The sequence below is a fragment of the Euprymna scolopes genome, chromosome 13 (assembly GCF_053919585.1).
Source record: "Euprymna scolopes isolate OS-2025 chromosome 13, ASM5391958v1, whole genome shotgun sequence".
NCBI classification, from domain to species: Eukaryota; Metazoa; Mollusca; class Cephalopoda; order Sepiida; family Sepiolidae; genus Euprymna; species Euprymna scolopes.
This window is the reverse complement of record NC_136494.1, coordinates 1,200,714-1,220,578: the sequence shown is the minus strand read 5'-3', so window position 1 is coordinate 1,220,578 and position 19,865 is coordinate 1,200,714. Positions and strand designations below refer to the sequence as shown.

At 33.0% G+C, this 19,865-nt stretch overlaps 1 protein-coding gene across 7 annotated transcripts in view; it reads left to right on the top strand.

Moving 5' to 3' along the window:
• Positions 1-19,865, top strand: part of LOC145291914 (nuclear distribution protein nudE homolog 1-like) — a 165,578-nt gene that overhangs the window by 81,092 nt on the left and 64,621 nt on the right. For all 7 annotated transcript variants that reach the window (XR_013869493.1, XR_013869491.1, XR_013869492.1 and 4 more), the window contains exon 3: positions 7,418-7,566. Coding sequence is in view for 4 of the 7 variants with exons in the window: in XM_080137757.1 (XP_079993883.1) it covers positions 7,418-7,566 (149 nt within the window). In the remaining 3 variants the exon portion in view is untranslated. The remainder of the gene's footprint in view (positions 1-7,417; positions 7,567-19,865) is intronic.

The following is a 19,865-nucleotide window of genomic DNA, read 5'->3' as shown; positions in this document are numbered from 1 at the left end:
TTATATCTATATCATCAATTGCTAGATGAAAGATAATGTTTTTAAATTGCAATAAAATGTACATTATATAAAATAAATCCAAGGTAATTTTTTGATTTAAATTAAATTTTTATACCTTACTTTGACAAAAGAATTGAAAGTATTTTTATTCCTTATGAAACGTACATTAATTATTTTTTAACACAAAAGATCAATACAAAAAATAAAAACAATATAGTAAAGAAAAAGAATTCTGTTAGTTTTTAACAATGTTTGCTTAAATAAAACATGCTGTGTAAATACATATGCACATGTGTGTATGAAAATGTTTGTGTATGTGCTTTTCATTTTTTTATAGAACAAACCTTTTTAAGGTAAAAGTTTGGTGATTGCTAACATTTAACAAAACATTTCACCCTTGTCTAATATATATATATATATATATATATATATATATATATATATATATATATATACTAACAAGGAAACCTGACATTTCTCGGGATTGAATAAGGGTCAACAAACCTTCCACTCTCGAATACTTTTATTGTCATTGGGATCAGTGAAATCGTCCATTTTTCAATCAAATTAATTGTGTACTCTAGTTGAGGATCCATCGTGGTGTACTGGGAGGAAGCCTTACATACCTCTCCATAGTGATTTCGTCCACAATACATTGCATTGTAGAAAACCTACTGTTGATTTTATGAAATTAGTTTTTTATATAATGACTTGACTTTTGCATTTTAAATTTTAATTCAAGTATAATGGTTCCATTGTGCTCCAAACAAGAAACATTCATTTCAAACGTGCTTCTGTCTTATCAAAGAACCTACTGTTGAGTTTATATGCTGGGCCTTTCTGCTTGTGTGATGACAAAACTTCTCAAATACACTTTTGATGTTAAGCTGTATGAAAGTGTTCACTTTAGTCAAAATTGGGCTTCCTTCTTTAATCATTTTTCGGATTATTGGTTTTTGATATTTATTGGAAGCATTCTGATAAAAAACCTATCTAAGAACACTCCCAGACACATCAAGTGCATTTGTGTGAAATTAAAAATAAACAAAAACAGCTCAGCTGTTTTGGAGTCTCCAGAGAACGAACTCACACAGTGCCATATATATATATATATATATATATATATATATATATATATATATATATATACTAACAAGGAAACCTGACATATATATATATATATATATATATATATATATATATATATATATATATGATGCTTCATATGTAACGCAAACGTTTTCAATTCTTTGTTGAATCATCAAGGAGAAAAAAAAACGGAGAAAAGAAATTTATTTAGAAAGAAAAAAAAACTATATATAAAAAAGAAAGTAAGTTTATCAGCAGAACAAAGGTTATAGGGAGTGAACTTAGTTGATAGACAGAAGTATAGGAAGTTGTTCACTAAGACGCACAAAGAAAGCTGAAATAGAATTGTTAATCAAAGTGTGACAGTGACTGGGACAAAAGAGATCAACATTTTTAGAGTTTATGGATAGTTTTAAGAGTAACAATGAATTTTACAACAGTTGGAGACAGTTTTGGGTTTGCGACAGTTGAGAACAGTTTGGAAGAGTGGACAGCAGAACACGGATTGTAGCTTAACTGATCAAAATGAGCTGATGTCAACTGACAAACATGGCCTCGACAGAAGATATAGATGTGGACTTCAGTGGTTAGAGGGTTGTTTCCTCTGATATGTCACGCATACATTCAGAACGCAATTGAGATATACTGAATGTGTTTAAATTTCATTGTATCTCTTGAGTTTGTATTTTCAGTTCAGTTAAGGCAGGGCTGAAGGTCCCTTAACGCTGGATTATGAAGAAATGATGACCTCTATTACTTGGCTGCTAATGAAATGTCTCTAGTGTTGTTTCATTACTGCATTTCTTTTATTTGGGTTCGTAGTTGTTTGCTTCGGTATTATGAGAAAGGGAGAGACATACAGAGCTGACTGATTTTTGTTGTAGAATGTGTCGCCTCGGATAGCTTTTGTGGAATCTAACAAACTCCTGACTTTGTTGATGACATCACATGTTCCTCATGCTTTCCCTGTTCCAATGCATCTTGACCTCTTGGCCATAGAGCATCTACCTTCTAGAGCAGAGGTGTGTGACATTTTCTAACGTTGGATCACATTTGAACTTTGTAAAAACAATTTGGGCCAGTTATAAGAAAATGGACTTTTATGTAGACTTATGAGAACTAGTTAAGTAATTTAAGTACATCCAGTAATCTTGTGAATACATTTAGTATTAAAAACATGATATTCAAACATTTTACTACTTTTTTTAACGTGAAACTTGGTATTTTGCATTTGTACATAATTTGTCAATGTCTGCTCTGACAGATGTGGCCATTCCAATTTGACTTGATTAATTTCCATCTATGAACTGACTTCAATCTGACTCCGATGCATATAATTAAATTTATGTTCAAGAAATATTGGTATTGTTATGATTCACTTTGGTACTCTTGCATAATTTGACCCGAATTTTCGTGAATTCCCATCAAGCATAGATCGGGCGAGATCAGCAATCATCAGTGTTAGCCGAGCGTCGTAACAAACACAGACTAATGAAAAAAAAAAAATATGGAAAGAAAAAATACAAATGCAAACTTTACTTCGGTCGACTGTTGAACAGCCATCGACGGCAAAGATGGAGGAGATGGGGTAGAGGAAATATTTTTTTAGAGTTGCCATTTCGAATGCCCATAAATATGATTTTTTACTATTGCTGAAATCTCCAACTTTGATCGCGCAAAAAACGATTCTGTGTGTCCATTGTCTGCACTGTCCATTTGTGCATCTCCAGGAGAAACCGTCTTTTACACACAATCTTTTTTTAAGCAAACATTTGTGTTTATAATTGTTGCACCTCATTTTTTTTAGAACAGCAATTTCTTCTCCTGGCAATATGAGATTGTTTGCATCCTGCATCAGTGTTTTTATTTCTTTTTCTAACATGCATGGATTTATTTCCTTGCCTGTCATTTTTCTGTTTGGCAAGTTTGAAAATATATTTGTCAGTGTTTGGGGGTTTAGTCACTTTCTTCCAATTCAAATGTCTACTTCCATTTAGATGGCGCTTTTTCATTGGCTAATCAAACTCCCAGAAATTGAATTACAAAAAAAATAAAATAAAAATAAGTAACTAATCAGAAAATAAAAAGCCCCCCCCCCTTAATATCACCTTAAAAATTACTAAAAATATAACAGAAAAAAAAAAATTAATAAAATAACAAGTCGAGTTAGCGTTTCCACATTTGAACAACGCTCGGTTGACACCGATGATTGCTGGTCTCGCCCGATCCAGTCACGAGAATTCGGGTCAAATTATGCAAGATTACCTTTTTTTATACAGTATGATAGTAACAATGTCTAGTTTTTACATAAACCTACTTGAAAATATTTTTTGTGCACCTTGTTTTAAAATGAAAACACATTTGCTGACTTCCATGATATTGTCATCAATTTGAAAACGATAAAACTAGTTTTACGATCTTGAAAAAAAAACAATCAAAATTAAAGTGTGTAATCCTAAAAAAAACAAAAAACAAAAAAAAACACTATCTGAGGGCCACATGGTCTGGCGGGCCGGGTTGTGATCTGTTAGCCACCTGCTGAACACCCTTGTTCTAAAACTGTCCCCAGAGGAAATCAAGCCCATCTGTTATATAAAGAAAAGTTGTAATTATGTGTGTGTGTGTTCAGCTGATTAAAAACTGTAAACTACACAAGCTAGACTAACAAGCCTTACTTCATTGTGTTTAGTATGAGGCTATAATAATAATAATAATAATAATAATAATAAAAATTGTAATACGAATTCATTTGGGATCACCATGAATTAAATTAATGCATCAAAGGAGGAGGGAAGGGAGATAAAATGATTTTATTTCATTCTTACTAGTAGTTGGTTCAAAAATAAGATTAGAACTAGGTCAAACAGTCAGCCAGCTTTCTTGTTTTCTTTCTATTATATTGAACCAGTTGCAGTTTCTATTATAATGAACTAGGCAAAGGGAGTAGTCGATGAAGTGAGACAAGCAGAGGAAATAGTGGGGAGAGGAGGAGAGAGGGAGAAAGAGGCAGATTGTGAGTGGTAGAGAGAAGTAAGTATTAAAAGGAAGATATTATACACACTTTTTCTTTTTTCTTCAACTCTTTTATTTTGTTATTCATGCCCCCCCCTCTCCCCGGACAATCCTGCCAAGTCAATATATTGATAAGGATATCTTATGAACAGATAGACAAACCCATACTGGCTTTTATTTTATGCATCACTAATAGATTTATTTGCTGTCTTTTATAGTAATTCTTTTTGAATATTTTTCATCTATCATTGTTGTAGCTGTTGCCAATAATTGGCTTAACCACTGTTTGCTTTCTTCCCTTCTTAATTGGCATGTCCTTTACTCAACTCTATCATTAAAGTGTTGTGGATTAAAGCCATAAACAGTCATGAGTCGCTCATGAAACTGGAAATTACATCAACTCCTGTGAAATAACTGATGGACTTTTTCATGTAGTTCAAAAGACGATCCCCCTTCAATTGTTTTGTTTCTTCCTTCCACTGAATTAATAACCCTGCTATTAGTTCCTGCTTTATCTCTACACATTTCCCAAAAAGCTTTTTTAATTTTCTTAGTACGCGTTTCAATAGTATGTTTCTTTTATTATTATTATTTAACCCTTTATGACCTGTGTTATGATGTAGATCAGGGGTCTCCAAACTACACCCCGCAGGCCAAATCTGACCAGCTAAAGTCTTTAATCCAGCCTGTGGAGCTCTTATGGAAAATGAAAAAATATTCATAAGAATTTAAAAAAAAAAAAAAAAAAAAAAATAGAAATGTATGAAAATAGTGTGGTGATTTTTCTTTTTGTTCAGAAAAAGATTAAAAGAATGAGGTTTGGGAGAACCAGTTTCACCCAAAAGCAAAGCTAATAAGCAAAACAGTATAAAACACGTTTAGATCATTTTTTTTTTTTTTTTTTTTTTTTTTTTAAATGACCGTCTTGGTCCACGTAGCTCTAAAAAGGCAGCAATGTGCCCCTCTCCTTTTGTTTGAATAAAGGGTAATGATACTATAATTGTCTTTAAACTGGAAAATTTATGAAGTTCAATAGTTAACCTACCACTGAGAATTTTTGCATTTCATAAACTTACCTTGATTATTATCCATAGTGTTTGAAAAAATGTGTTAATAACAACAAACGAAATCCTCCACTCTCTAAGACAGACGACGGCATACTGAATGTAAGCAATGGACAGTTGCAATTTAGAGGTATTTGGCATCTACTCTGATACTGAACTAATACGTACAAGGCATGTTTGAATTAATTCCCACTTTATTTATGCAGTTATATTAATTTATTTACGACTGAATGAATTAGTTCAACCAGGTCATAAAGGGTTAAATATTTTTCCCTTGTTGCTTGTGCCTTTGTTTAATTCTAGTAAACACGTTTTGATTTGATGCTTTTAACCAATTTTTTGATCCGATTAACTTATTGTCATTGTGTATTTCTGCATGTTTCCGCTTGCCAAACCTATCTTTTATTCTACACTAGTTGCACCTACCTGATGTTGCCCGGGAGTCTCTTTCATTTGATTTTTGTTTCATCTTAACTAACAGGTGCTACACTTAAAAAGAAACAAAGGGCAGGTCGATAATGAGTATGATGTCTGTTTTACAAGTACTTTAATGAACTCATAATACTCCTGACAAACAGCAAAATCCCACCTCTTCACTGTTGACCTCCCTAAATGCTAGAAAGACTTCTATTCTGATAGCTTCTTCCCTCAGACTACTAAACTTTGGAATTCCTTCCCTGCTTCCGTGATAGTACTAATATGCAGAAGTTTAAAAGTAATGTGACTAGACACAATCTCCTGTCAGACATGATTGCACATAGTAGCTCCTTATGTCCAAGTGTCGATATGCTTTGTTTGGAATTAAAATGAGTTAAAAACAAATAAATGAAATTAAAAAAATGTAGATTTAATATTTTTTTCATCAATTATTTTGATAGTTTGATGTAATAATTGTTTCGAAACAAATGTTGGCCGAATCTGTTGGGTTTGATCTGGCAGTGGACCATTTTGAAAAAATATTTATTGCAAATATTTTTTTTCTTTTTTTCTGATATAACAACTGATAAGACAGATGAAACATTTCTTGCTTTTTTATGAGTAACAATAAAATCTATGATGTAATGGTTGGAAAATTATTTAGAAATGAAATATTTTAAACAAAAATATTGGTATTCTTATTTCCTTATATCTGTCTCATTTTGAATAAAAACAGAAATTTAATGCTAAGAGTTTTTTTTGATCAACCGAAGAAATCGTGAGTGTAAAAGTATATGATTAAAGAGAAAAAGCAAAAGTGTGGAACTTGAATAATAATGGTATCGGAAATAAATGTTTTAAAATAAATAATTTGAGTAAAAACATTAAAGACAAGTTTTAAAGACTAAGAAAGTGTCCTACTTATTTTCCCCCAAAGAGAATCCAAGATCTTACAATCTTCTTTTGCTTACAGAGAAGGCTTTTGTAAAGCAATTAGCAACAGATTCCAATATTTTTAAATGAAAGATGGAATCTGCCTTATTTAAGACCTTAAACGACTTTATTTTTTACTTATTGGCACAGCAGCCATTGTCAGCTGAATGTTGGTCATTAGAAGATTCCAAAGCCAAAAGAGATATGGCACAACAAACCAGTTCTATCTTGTCTAATTTTATGTGATATGCTGATTTATTTAGGTATCCAAATGCAATTTCGTCTGCCCAATATAACCAGCATTTTTTAAGTAAAACTAGTTATTTTACCATAATTACTTCTGCCAAGATGGAGGTAATATTTTTGATCGAATTTGTCACCGTTTGGTTGTGTACAGTCTAGAATCGACATCACTTGATCAATAATCACTAAACTTGATCAAAATATCAGCTTGTATTTTAGAACCGATTTAATTTTGTAGTATCTAGATCCACGTTATGGAAAAGTTGGTTACACTTTTGCCAATATCATAGAGGTTCTTGCTACTTGGCCCATATTGTAACCAATGAAGTCCTGCATTTTATGACCTTAACAAGTTTTCTCATGGTTTAAATTATGACGGAATTTCAACTTCCAAAATTTTCACATGAATCTGCTGTTTGATAAGACCAACATCTTGCAAATTTTAACCCAATTAGATTATCTTAAGTTATTAATGTTTCCATTTCTATGGTATCACTTTGGGTAATAGTTCATGCAATATGAAAAACTAAGATCCAGATAAGACTGGCCTCTTGTCAGGCAGAGTTTTGCAGTTTCATGATTGTTTTTGTTCAATGTCTTCAGTTGTCCATTTTTTTTATTTTATTTCTTTTAACAATGCTTTCTGCTTTTAATTACAGAAAAAGTTGGAAAGTCTACAAACAGCTCGACATTATGAAGTGTCAAAATTGCAAACGGAAGTCTGTGGATATAAGGCCTGGAAAGAAGAGAATCAGAAATACATAATTCGGATAGAACAGCTAAATGATGATCTGGAACGACAAAATAGGTTTGTAAATTAACTTTATATTATATGGGGGACTTTTAAGTGTTGCCTGGTGTAGTTATTGTCTACATAATCACTTACTGAACAGAACAAAAAATAAGACCTGACAAAAGGCAGGTGAATCCACTAGTAATGTTAATGTTGATCAAATGCTTAAAATAGCAACACGTTTGCTGGCACCAGATTGGTGGTTATATAATTCTGGTCACTGTGGAAAAGCAATGTTTGTCTTGAGTTTCATCTTGCCACTTTGATCTTGACTTAAGGCGACATTCACTCTGGATAGGTTGAGCCAACTCCTCCCACAGAACACACAGCATCCTGAATGAATGCAGACCACATATGACAGTTTGCAGTGACTAATATATTGATAGGCAGCTAGTCCTGGGATCAGCATCGAACACCATAGACCTGTGGACAAAGCTAGGTTAGACGTTGGCTTTGATGGTGTGTGACCACATCTTCAGCTGGTCTCCAGGGTTTCTTCGCCAGTCTTAGAGTGGTTCTAGAACTATAACTTAGTGGATGAACTTTGCTGGTTACAGCCCACAGCATGGTTAAAACAATGCAGTCTTCTCTTTAAAAGAGCTTGGTTGAAGGGGATAATCCTGCATCACATTTCAATTTAGGTATTGCCACTTGATCCTGTGAATCTTATTTTGCAGAAACACTGCTGGGATATGCATAACCTCAGTAATACTTTAAATGACACTACCTGTTCTGTTGGTTACAATCGGTATGGATCATAGATTGAACTGTAAAGCTATTCAAGTACTCGATAATAACTGAATTTCAGTATTATACTAGACAACTAGGGTATGAGGTGGTTTGTTTAGATAAAATATAAAGGACTCCTCCTCTGATCTTTCTGTTTTGATGGATGACGTCATCGTTTTGTAATGTCATCCATTGTGCAGTTATCCTCACCTCTATTTTAATGGATCGCTAAATGTCATTCATGCTGCATGGAAACAAACAAACAAGTAAATCAGTCCACAGCAGTAGTGGATGCTTATTTTTTTATTTTTTGAGAAAATATTTTCTTTATCAGTAATTGTTTTGATATAAGTAAAATAATTTATCAATTTAGGTTGAAAGAAAATTGTATTTTGCATAGTAAGTAAATCTAAAATAAAATTTATAAAAATGTATTTTTATTCAAATTAAGTTAGATTTAAGTAATGCTGCAATGATACCTGGTTGAGTCATTCAAGTACCATCATTCTACCAAAGCAGTAGAGATTTAAAACCCACAACCAAACAAAGCAAAAAAAACAAAAACAAACTAAATACCTTATTTCTACCTAACATTTTTCGGGAATTAATTGTTTAAATAATTCAAAAATCATTCCAAAAGTAAAAGCTATTTATCTTTTCTGTTTTTTTATTTATTTATTTTTTTTAAACTCAAAGTTAAAGAATTATGAAAACAGGAATGATACCATTAAAACGCCTGACCTTCTTTGATCTAGAATTTATTTTTCAACATAGTCATTGCCGTTCTCAATATACTATTACCAGGAATTCAATGAATGATGCATCTGTTTCTGACACATGTCCATGATGAGGGTTGCTTCCTTGGAGTCTCACACCATCAATATCTGTAACAGAGATGAAACTTTCAGGTCATGAATGCATAAATTCAGTCATCATAACAATGCAATTTGCAATCTCCTCTGTTCTATTTGGGCAGAATAAAAAAAAAAAAAATAGAAGGCATTAGTTTTGAAACGTCTCTGAGATATATATAATTAAAATGGTTGATTTGTTAATTCTCCCAGTCTCCTGCTTCCCAACTACTGACATGCAGAAGTTCAAGTGTAATATGAACAGACCTCTCACTGCTCAACTTCCTACATGTTTGTTTATGATTCCAAATAGTAGTCCCTTACATCCAAGTGGATGTTGTTAGGGATGAAGAAGAATTTAAAATAAAAAAGAAGAAAAATTTTTTTTTTTTTTTTTACAAAGGAGTAACCAATTATCACGACCCAGAGGCCACTCAAGTATAAGGGTTAAAGAGTGGAAAGTATCCAATGGGACAATATTGTAATAATTGTTAGTAGTGTAAATTTGGTACATTGGATTACTTAAGGGGAACAGCTCATTAAAAACTTGTATATGTTGTAGTTGAATACAACCATATTGTAGTCAGCTGGAAAGCAGGCAAATGGAAGAGAGTTCTACAGGTGTGCTGTTCTAAGAAAGAAGCTTTGTTCATGGAATCTGTTTAGATTTAGACACAGATAAAGAGTGGGGAAAATTATTAATAGTGTTTTCAGCTAGACAGGTGTTTCTCATGAATGCTTGGCGAGGGGGAGGGGACCATAAATTGGAGCTCAGATGAGCACTTGCCATGAAAATAACGATAAAGCAGAGACAGGCACTCAACATCTCTTCTGTGGGAGAGAGGTTGCAGGGAAGAGAAAAGGGCATCCCCCCACTAGGCTATTTTGAACTCTGTCAAGGCAGGATAAGCTGCTTCTAGCAGCTCCTGCCCAGATGTGGCAACAATACTCCATCCTCGGATGTACCTAGCTCTTATATAGGTAGAGAATTGCATTGGCAGGTAGATATCTATTGGATCGATAGAAAGATTCCACCATTTTTCCAGTGACCTTGGCTGTGGATTTGATGTATGTGTTCCATTTTAGATCAGGAGTAAAGGTCAAGCCCAGAAGCTTGTCAAAACATGGAGCCTCCCCAAGAAGAGAGCCATTCATTTCAATTCAAATTTTGTTCTGAATGATTTTCATTCACAATGTAATTCATTAAAATGGCCAACTTATTTTCTAAGAAACTGAAATGCATTCTAGTAGATTTAATGTTATCAGAAACACATAATTTTGTAAATAATTTTTGGTCGCCAGACAAAGGAGGGATTGGACCTAGTAATTCACTCCTGTTTGTTCATTCATTTGTTTGCATTTTTCTCAATAGCTGCACCTTGGATTTTTAAAATATTTGCACAAACATTACTCATGGTGAAAGTAAATTTTTCACTTGTGGAGGGAGGCCCTACATGTTTGGCTTGTTTTGTTTCTGAATTTTTGCGATGAGGATTATTTGTTCTATTTGAACAACTGTTCTCATCTTGAGTGTTATTTTCACAACGTTTTAGCTGATGTCATTTCCAAAACTTTTCATGTGTATCTTGTCAAATTCATGAATCTTTCTGTCAAACTCTGGGAATCTGCACAGAGTTTTAAATGAAATTCTTTTATTTTAATCCATGGGGGTAGCATGCTTTTGTTCTGTTACCCATGACTGGGTAGAAGTCTTAAGTAATTCGTAATTGCACCTGCAATCTGCAGAAGAGTGTCACGTAGAATTGAATTATATAGTAATTTATCCGTTACGCCACAGGTCCTTTTGCAAATTGTTTTTAAATAAATGATACATTTGAAATATGATTTTTGTTTCACAATATAATTAAAATGGCTGATTTATCTTTAGGTATTTTAATTGTACATTGCAAACAAAAAATATATATATATAATCTTGATGTAATGGAATAACCTAACATCCCTTCGTAGATGAAATGAACTATGGATATATTGACCCTCTCACGTGACTGAGGCAGAAGGAAAAAAGACAGGAAGAGAATAAGAAAATATGTCGAGTAACTCTTATGTCACATGTATTCCCTTGTAAATAAACTCTTTTGTCTTTCACTCATAACCCATGTTTCTTGCTGTATTCTTATTTAAAGTAAGGATATAACAAATCTAAACGTAGATTCCATGAAAAAAGCTTCTTTCTCAGAACAGCCTGCCAGTGGAACACCATTACCGATTACTGCATTACCACCTTACATTCATTAATGCTTATCCTCAAATGGCCTTCGGGTCTTGATAAGTGGTGACTCCCAAGTAAAAAAAAAAAATATTAATAACTTATTTCAGTAGTCTCAACTTTTGGATGTTTTTTTTCTTTAACATCAGATCAATTCCTTTTGACTTAAGACATTCAAGCTGTACCTTAACACTTTTGCTGTTCCTAGCAGGCAACCCTTCAGCAAACTTGGAAAAGAAATTATCTCATCGATCTGATTAAGCTATTTATGGTGGCTTTTCGTTGTAGTTCCACGCTTTCCAATTACAATGGAATTATTATTTGTACTTTCCAAGGAGTTCTCAGACAGATCATAATCAGAGATTACTGACTGCTAATAATGGGTGGTGTTTACTAGAGTCTGGGTGACAAGTATCCGCAGATTTCCAGTACTTTCCCTCTCTTTCAATAACCTTTGCAAATGAATTTGCATCATCACAACAGCCGCTTGCCATTGATTTATCGCTGGCAATAACCATTAGTCATCACTGGAATTTAAGTGGCAATAAGTCTTCCCAAGGGCCCAGTTTTCTTTGCACTCATCCAGTGGAGGGCTGGCTCGTGCTTTCTCTGTTTTTCTATCCTTCTCAATCTTCTCTACTATTTGGTGTGGTGCCAGCTAATGCAGGCACTAGATTTTTTTTGGGAAAGGGGCAGATTATTTTACGATTATACAGTTTTAGTTTTCTTGGTTTCATGTAGTGTTCCTCCATCTTTTCATTTCACCTGTGTTGCAGTTTCCATACGGCCAGCTTACACTTATAGCTTATGTGTACTAGTCTCAGCAATCAAGCGTTTTCTTAAATATTTCAATCATTTTCATTATTGCTATCCATTGTATCATCTCAACTATCCCCCTAATTCCAATTTCTATCTTTTTTTTTTTTTTAAAGTTTTTCAGGATTGTTCATAATGCTCCTATGATTATTGGTGTTATCTTGACTTTCTTCATACCCCACTTTCAATTCTCTGGCCAGTTCAGTATTGAGGTGCCTTTAATGAGTTCCTAGACTTTTTTGTATGGGCACTTTTATTGGTAGTACACACATGAAACCCTAGTCCCCTTCGAAGTAATCTCTTATGGCTGCAATGCCCTTGTTGTACCATTCTAACAACTTCTGGAAGGACCCATGGAAGTCCTTTTGTGTGTCAATAACTCCTGTCAGTCTCTTTCTTCTCCCCAAGTGTCCTATACTGACAGCCTCTAAGGTTTTCCTTGAGCTTAGGGAATAACCAAACGTTACAGAGAGCAAGGACTGGACTATAGGGAAGATGAGGATCTGTCTTTATGACCATCTTGGTCAAATAGTCTATAACAAGGATGCAGTTGTGGACTGGTCTATTCGCGCAAATTTTCCACATCTTCAGTTCCTCACAAATAATTGTGTGTACAGTTCCCATACTGACATCACACTGTGCACTTATTGTTTCTATAGACACAAGACGGTCCTTGTCCATGAAATTCTTTGTGGTCAATCAACTCCAGTGTTCTGACTTCCTTACTTCTCTCACACCTCTCATCATCCCTCACAGATTTACTGTCTTCTTTAAATGTCTTATGCCATTCAAAAACTGATGCTCGATTCATGCAAGATGGCCCAAAAGCAGTCTAAAACAGAATTTTATTGCATATCATTCTTCTAAAATGTCCTCTCATCCAAATTGCATTTTTGAAATTCATCAAATGTGACAAACAGGCATTAGTAGAATGTGTTGCAATTCCTGCTGTAGCTGTTCATTTGAACCTGAAATCATGAAAAAATGCTCACTTATCTCATAGTATGTCTAGCAATAACATACTGAATTTTCAAGAGTCCATTATGACAATTTAAATGCTTATACAAAAAAGTCTGGAAAATTATTGAAGGCACCTCGTATTATCATTAGCAGATATTCTACTCATTTTTTACTTGTACCAAAATCACAGGTGTTGATTAAAAAAACAAACAAAAAAAAAAAACATTAAGCTAGTTTCTTTGAAATTTTTTTTTTGATAGTATTTGTTTTAATTATCTTAATAATTCTATTCATATTAAATGTCAGCTTATCAATTTTCATTTCCATAATGATAATTTTTTTTGTGTCTATAAATCTCTTTCGGCTTACTGATATTTATCCAAGTGCACCAATTTATTGACAACAAGGGGGGGGTGTCAAGATCTAAAAAGGCTAATCTTTTAAGCCTGGATAATCACTCTCCCACTCCTCCTCCTCCTCCTCTCTCTCTCTCCTACTTATTTTGAAAATCTCCTGACATTTGCCCTGGTTGAAGTCTCAGCTGCCTTTCATCAATGCTACCTTTACTTACTAATAATCGCATTTAATCTAATTCTGGCTTCTCTTATTATCATAACAGATTCTTTTTTTTTTTTTAAACCTGAGGTGGGGTAGTCAATGTAAAAAAAAGAAACTTAACTCTTTACTTTCCATTTCAGAGGTTGGGAGACAGCTGAAAAAAAATTCTGACTTGCATATTACTGTGTGTGTGTGTGTGTGTGTGTGTGTGTGTGTGTGTGTGTGTGTGTGTGTGTGTGTGAAAATTTGGAATTAAATTGAGTAAATTAAAAAAATGATGACAAATTAATTATTTGATGAAGAACACAAAAATTGTAAGTTATTTCCTTAATCTATAGATATTCAATAAATGGCTCATCTCATCAAAGGAAATGTTTTTTTTGTAAAATAATGTTAATAGGGAGTCATAAATTGTGCTATTTAGCACATATATTGAAAAACTAAAAAGTTTGTATGAAAAGCCTAAAAGAAGCCAAAACTAAAAAAGGATATTCTATGGTATCATTAGGTTTAATGAAGAAATATAAATGCACAATCCAAGCAATCAAGAAATTTATAATCCAAATGGAGAGTTTTTAATTTTTTTTGATACTTTTTTTCATTACCTTGGATTTTACGATTGTGCATTGATATTTCTTCATTATAATATTGCTCTATCTATATTGAGCTTTTTTTTTAATCTGATTGGGATTGTCTTATAAATATTGATACTAATATTTCTATGGACTTTAAGTTTACAATATTATACAAGCTGTAACCTGAAAGTATTTCAACATTTCAGTATATATATATATATATATATATATATATATATATATATATACACTAGCAAAAGTACATGTTCAAAAACAGCCTACAGAAAATGGACTCTGATTTATGAAAGTATGATAGGTTATGAAAAGGAAGTATTGTAAAGAGATAGCTTCGAATTTGGGGTATCAAAACCAAAGCAAAATATGATGAAAGTAAAAATAAAATAGATAAACCCCATAATTGATTATACCATACCTGTTCACACTGAAACACTTATCACAATATTCTGTGGATCTATATTAAAAAACCTTATTAAACTTTGTGACATATTTCCATTCTATGGAGGTCAGGCGCGAACGAACACTCCATAATTTTATCATACCATATTTCTTCAAACTGAAACATAATTGTCAAAGTATACTTACGCAGATAGATATGAAAAGTCTTTATTAAAGTTTGTACCTATTTCCATTCTATGGAGGTCAGGCACGAATGAAGACCCCACAATTTTATTATACCATCCCTATTTAAGTTAAAACATACTCATCAAAGTATTTACGTACATCTATATCAAAAACACTTGTAAACGTTTTTTTTTTTAGTTTTTAAATTTTTTATTTCCATACTTTGTGGACCAGACGCGAATGCAGACCCCACAATTTTAATGAATCATCATCATGCCAGATCAAACATACCCATTCCTGTGTCTCGATACATCTTCTATCATTATATGTAATCAGTTTTCTATAATAGTCAACCATATAGGAGCCTAGGAGTGACCAGACACACACACAGATGTTCAGCTTATATATATATATATATCTCCCTCACCTCCGGATCCTTACCTCTGCAATGATTGATAGGTCTCTACTCTGACTCTTTACTCTATGGACAAATTTATCTTTACTTGACCTTTGAAAACTAAATATTTTCGTTTACTAGCCAAATAAAAAAGTTACTAACCAAACCCACATGATTTTTAGAATATGACATCTTTGTTCTGTGACGAGTATGTACACCATAAATATTTTCTGTTTTTTTTTTTAATAAGTGTAATTCTAAATATACAACAAATTTTATGTTGATACTTGAAGGTATAAACATTCTAATTTTTTCAGATGTTTTTTTTTAAAACAGCCTTCATTGAAAAATAAAACAATATATTCTATTAAACTTTTATTGTTTAAATAATTTAACTTTATAAAACAAAAAAGTTGAAAATATTTTTTACTCAGTAGTGAGCTTTGGAATATTGTCAGTGAAAGAACTACAATCGCCAAAAGATAAGTGTTTTATTATTTCTAGTCGCCACTTTGAAAAATCACTCGCAAATGCGACTGTTTCACTCACAATGCAGAGCCCTGCTTTATCACAGAGGTTAGGGCATCGGCTGAATAAACACTTACTTATAACTCTGGAGTCGTCATCAGATTCTGTTTAACATTCATTTTACATGCGGGCGTCTGTTGAACAGCTTTTAGAAATTGACTCCCAAAGTAACTTATCTCTGACCAGGTTTTATTTATTCCTCATTCCTTTCAAATCCATCCTTATCACTTGTTTTTACATCAGAGTAAATTATTTCTCTCCATTTTTTTTTTCTAGCGATGGGAATCACTTAGCAATGCATAGGCATTGTTTTTTTTAGGTATAAATAACCATAAAATGGTTGATAAAGCATACAATAGACAAACCAAATCAATTAATTTTAAACGGATTGTTACATGGTACCAGCTTTCTAAGCAAAAAAAAAAAAAAAAATTGTTTTTCTGAGGAGTATATGCATGAGAAGATTTGATATTGACACAATAATCAATTGTTTCTGCATAACGAAACGAATCTGTAAAAAATGTACCAAAATTTTAACATGCTGAAAAAACGGTTTGGTAAGAAAAATAAATATTTTGATCTTGGAATGTAGCTATACTGTTATTCTTTTATATATATATATATATAAAAATAAACTACGACGGAAGCAATTAAAATTATTTTAATTTTGGTTTACAAATTCGATTTTCTCTACATTTTAGTCTTTGGTACTTGTCCAGAATTCCCCCATATTAAAAAACAAAAATAAAGGAAAACCTGTATGATACATGTACCTGTAATGACAAAAGTCACGTAAATTAATCAAGTAGTTTTATTTTTATTACGAAAATCATTTTTTAACAATTAATGGGAATTCGTAGGCATTACAATATAAATCTCACAAGTTTGAAATATTGAGTTATCTCCCTTTGTTTTTATTTTGAGATTTTTTTTTTCAAAATGCCAGTCAAGATAACTGCTCTTCTGTTACTGAAAGTTTGATTTTCTTATTTAAAAATAGAACTACTTGATCAATTTATGTGATTTTTAGAAAATATTTTCATTTCATGACACGTATGTACATCATACAGATTTTTATTTTTTGTTTTTTTTTATATATGGGATCATTTAACATTCTGTGATTTGAATTTTTTTTTTTTATCTCTACTGATATATAAAAGTAAGTTTATGTGAGTTCGTTCCCTATGAACTTCTAAGTGGCTGGGCCAATTTTTTAAAAATTTCACACAAATGTACTTTATGTGTTTGGCAGTGTTTTTAGATAGGTTTTGTATTGGAATGTCTTTGATAAGTATGAGTAATCAAAAATATTTGATGAAAGAAAGAACAGGCGATTTTAACTAAAGTTGACACTTTGTACAGCCTAACATCACAAATGTATTTAAGAAATTTTATCATTGCACAAGTAGAAAAGCCTGGTATATAAAATCAACAGTAGGTTCTTTGATATGATAGGGGCACGTTCCAAATGAATATTTCTGTTGAGAGTACAATTAAACCATGATTCTTGATACTTGTATTTTAAACTTTAATTCAAGCCATTATATAAAAATGTTATAAAAGAGATACTAGGTTCTCTACAGTGCAATTTAGACTACAATGTATTGTGGACTGAATAACTGCAGGTAGGATTGAAAAATGGACGATTTTACCGATTTCGATGACTATAAAATATTTATTTCCAGGCAATGTCAGGTTTCCCTGCTAGTAGCCATATAAAAACCATGTTTTTGATAGGCTTGAAATGTTATATTGATAACATAGATACTAAATTATGTAATTTATGATCATTGTAATCAGTTGATCTGGTTTCATAAAGTGCGTTCTATCTGATTTCAGTAGACATTTTCACTTGTTTCTTTTTAGATTAACTTGATTCATAAAAGACAATTGGTGAAGGGTCGTTAGTTATTTTCACATTACAGTCAATTTAATCTCCGACCTTTCTTAGGTACATCTTTTTAAACATAGGAGTCTTTGTCAAACTATGGAACTTGTATATAATTGTTAAACCAAATTGTTTATGTTAATAATTAGCATAAATTGCATGTAAGTAAGTTTTAAAGCTCTCAAAATTAATCTTAGAATTGTCCACATGGGATCTGTGGTGTTTATTAATCAGTTTTTAGTGAGTCTTTTAGAGGTTAAAGGTTCAATCTCTAAGAGACTTGCTTAAAACTGATTATCCTCATACGTCTTTAAACACAAAGATCTTTGAATCCAACGAAACAAATCCGTATTTCCAGTGAAGTTGGGGCTACACTAATCAGGTTTTTTTTTCACTTAAGACTGTGCTGTTGCAAAATTCACTTATCAGCAGATGGTGTTTCGTTGACTTCAGTATTTGATTCTGTTGATCATGAGTCTTTGAAAGATAATGAGCCATGACGGATTTCCACTCAAGCTACTTAATTTTTTGAAGGTCGATTCCACATAGTAAGTTACAAAGGAGAAACATACAGTTATGAGACAAACTAAAGATGAGATATGCAATCTGTATGAATCGTTTTTTCTTCAGAGTAGATTGTGCTCTTAACAAAAGATAAAACTCAACAAAAATTGAAGATATTCTAAGCACAATATTGCTACGCAGCTGTGAAACCTGGCCCCTGCGCAAAGATTTTCATGCATTTGGTCTTTCACATATACTGCTTTTGGTGCATTCAATCTGTTTCTCTGACCAAATCTCAAAGTGCATTATCTGTGCAAGATGCAACTCCACCAGCATCACAAAGACTCTTATTAAAAGGAGACCTTTCTGGTTTGATCATGTTCTTCAATATTCCAACAAAGAATTTATCTGCAAGTTGGTAGCCTGAATTACAGTTGCCGGCTGGAAGATGTGCAGAAGCGGCCAACTACTACAAGATATGGAACTGGTGGCTGGTCACTGTATCTTTGGTGTTCATTACTGGCACTGCAAATAGCTTAAATAAGCCAAGGATTGGCGGAGGTAGGGGTAGGTAGACAGTTTTGATGCGAAATGCCTTGATCTTATTTGGAGCTGGCTCAAACACCCACCTCTAGTTGAATATTATTACAGTCTGTATGTTAACATTAATCGAAGATCATGTTTTCAAAATATCGCCATAGGCGTGACACTGTAAAAATAATTAAATTTGAGCATAAATGATGTATGCATATGTGTGTTGAATTAAGAATTGTGTTCTAATCTATTATTAATTTGTGGATTGAATTTTAATATAAATATTGCCTCCTTTATTCTGAGGTTGCCCACATTGCTTTTAGTAGCATCAATAAGTAGTTTTTTTTTCCTTTCTTACAAAGGAGTCACCACTTATCAAGGTCCAGAGGCCACTCGAGGATATGGGTTAATGAGTGTACAGTGGTCAAAGAGAACATGTCAAAATCGTTAGTAGTGGAAATTTTGTAAATTGGATTACTTAAGGAGATAGCTCATCAAGAATTTGTCTACGCTGGAGTTGGAGACAACCATATTGTAGTCAGTTGGAAAGCAAGTAAATGGAACAGTTCCCCAGGCATGCAATTCTAAGAAAGAAGCTTTGTTTATGGAATCTGTTTAGGTTTAGGCACAGGTAAAGAGTGAGGGAAATTATTGATAGTGTTTTCAGCTAGACAAGTGTTTTTCGTGAAAGTCAAGACTAGGAGGGATCATAGATAGGAGCTCAGACGAGCACTTGCCATAAAAATAATGATAAAGCAGAAACAGGCTCGCACTGTCTCTTCTGTAGGGAAAGAGGTAGCAGGGAAGAGAAAAGGGTATCTCCAACTAGACTACAAAGTCTATTTTGAACTCTGTCAAGGCAGGATAAGCTGCTTCTAGCAGCTCCTGCCCAGATGTGGTAACAGTACTCGATCCTTTATATCTTTGTTTTTCAATATTGACCAACATGCTTTCAATCACCTGCAACCCGGTCTGTGGTCTTGTCTTGAGATCACAATAGGCATGAAAGTCTGGATTTATCAGGCACTTGTTCAGATGATCCTTCTCCACAGCTGTGATACCTAACTAACGAAAGTTGCGGATCTCAAAAGGTTGGTAGTATTTGCAGTATACTACCTCTGCTGAATTCTGCATGTCTACTGGCACCTTTTTTGTTTCAAATACA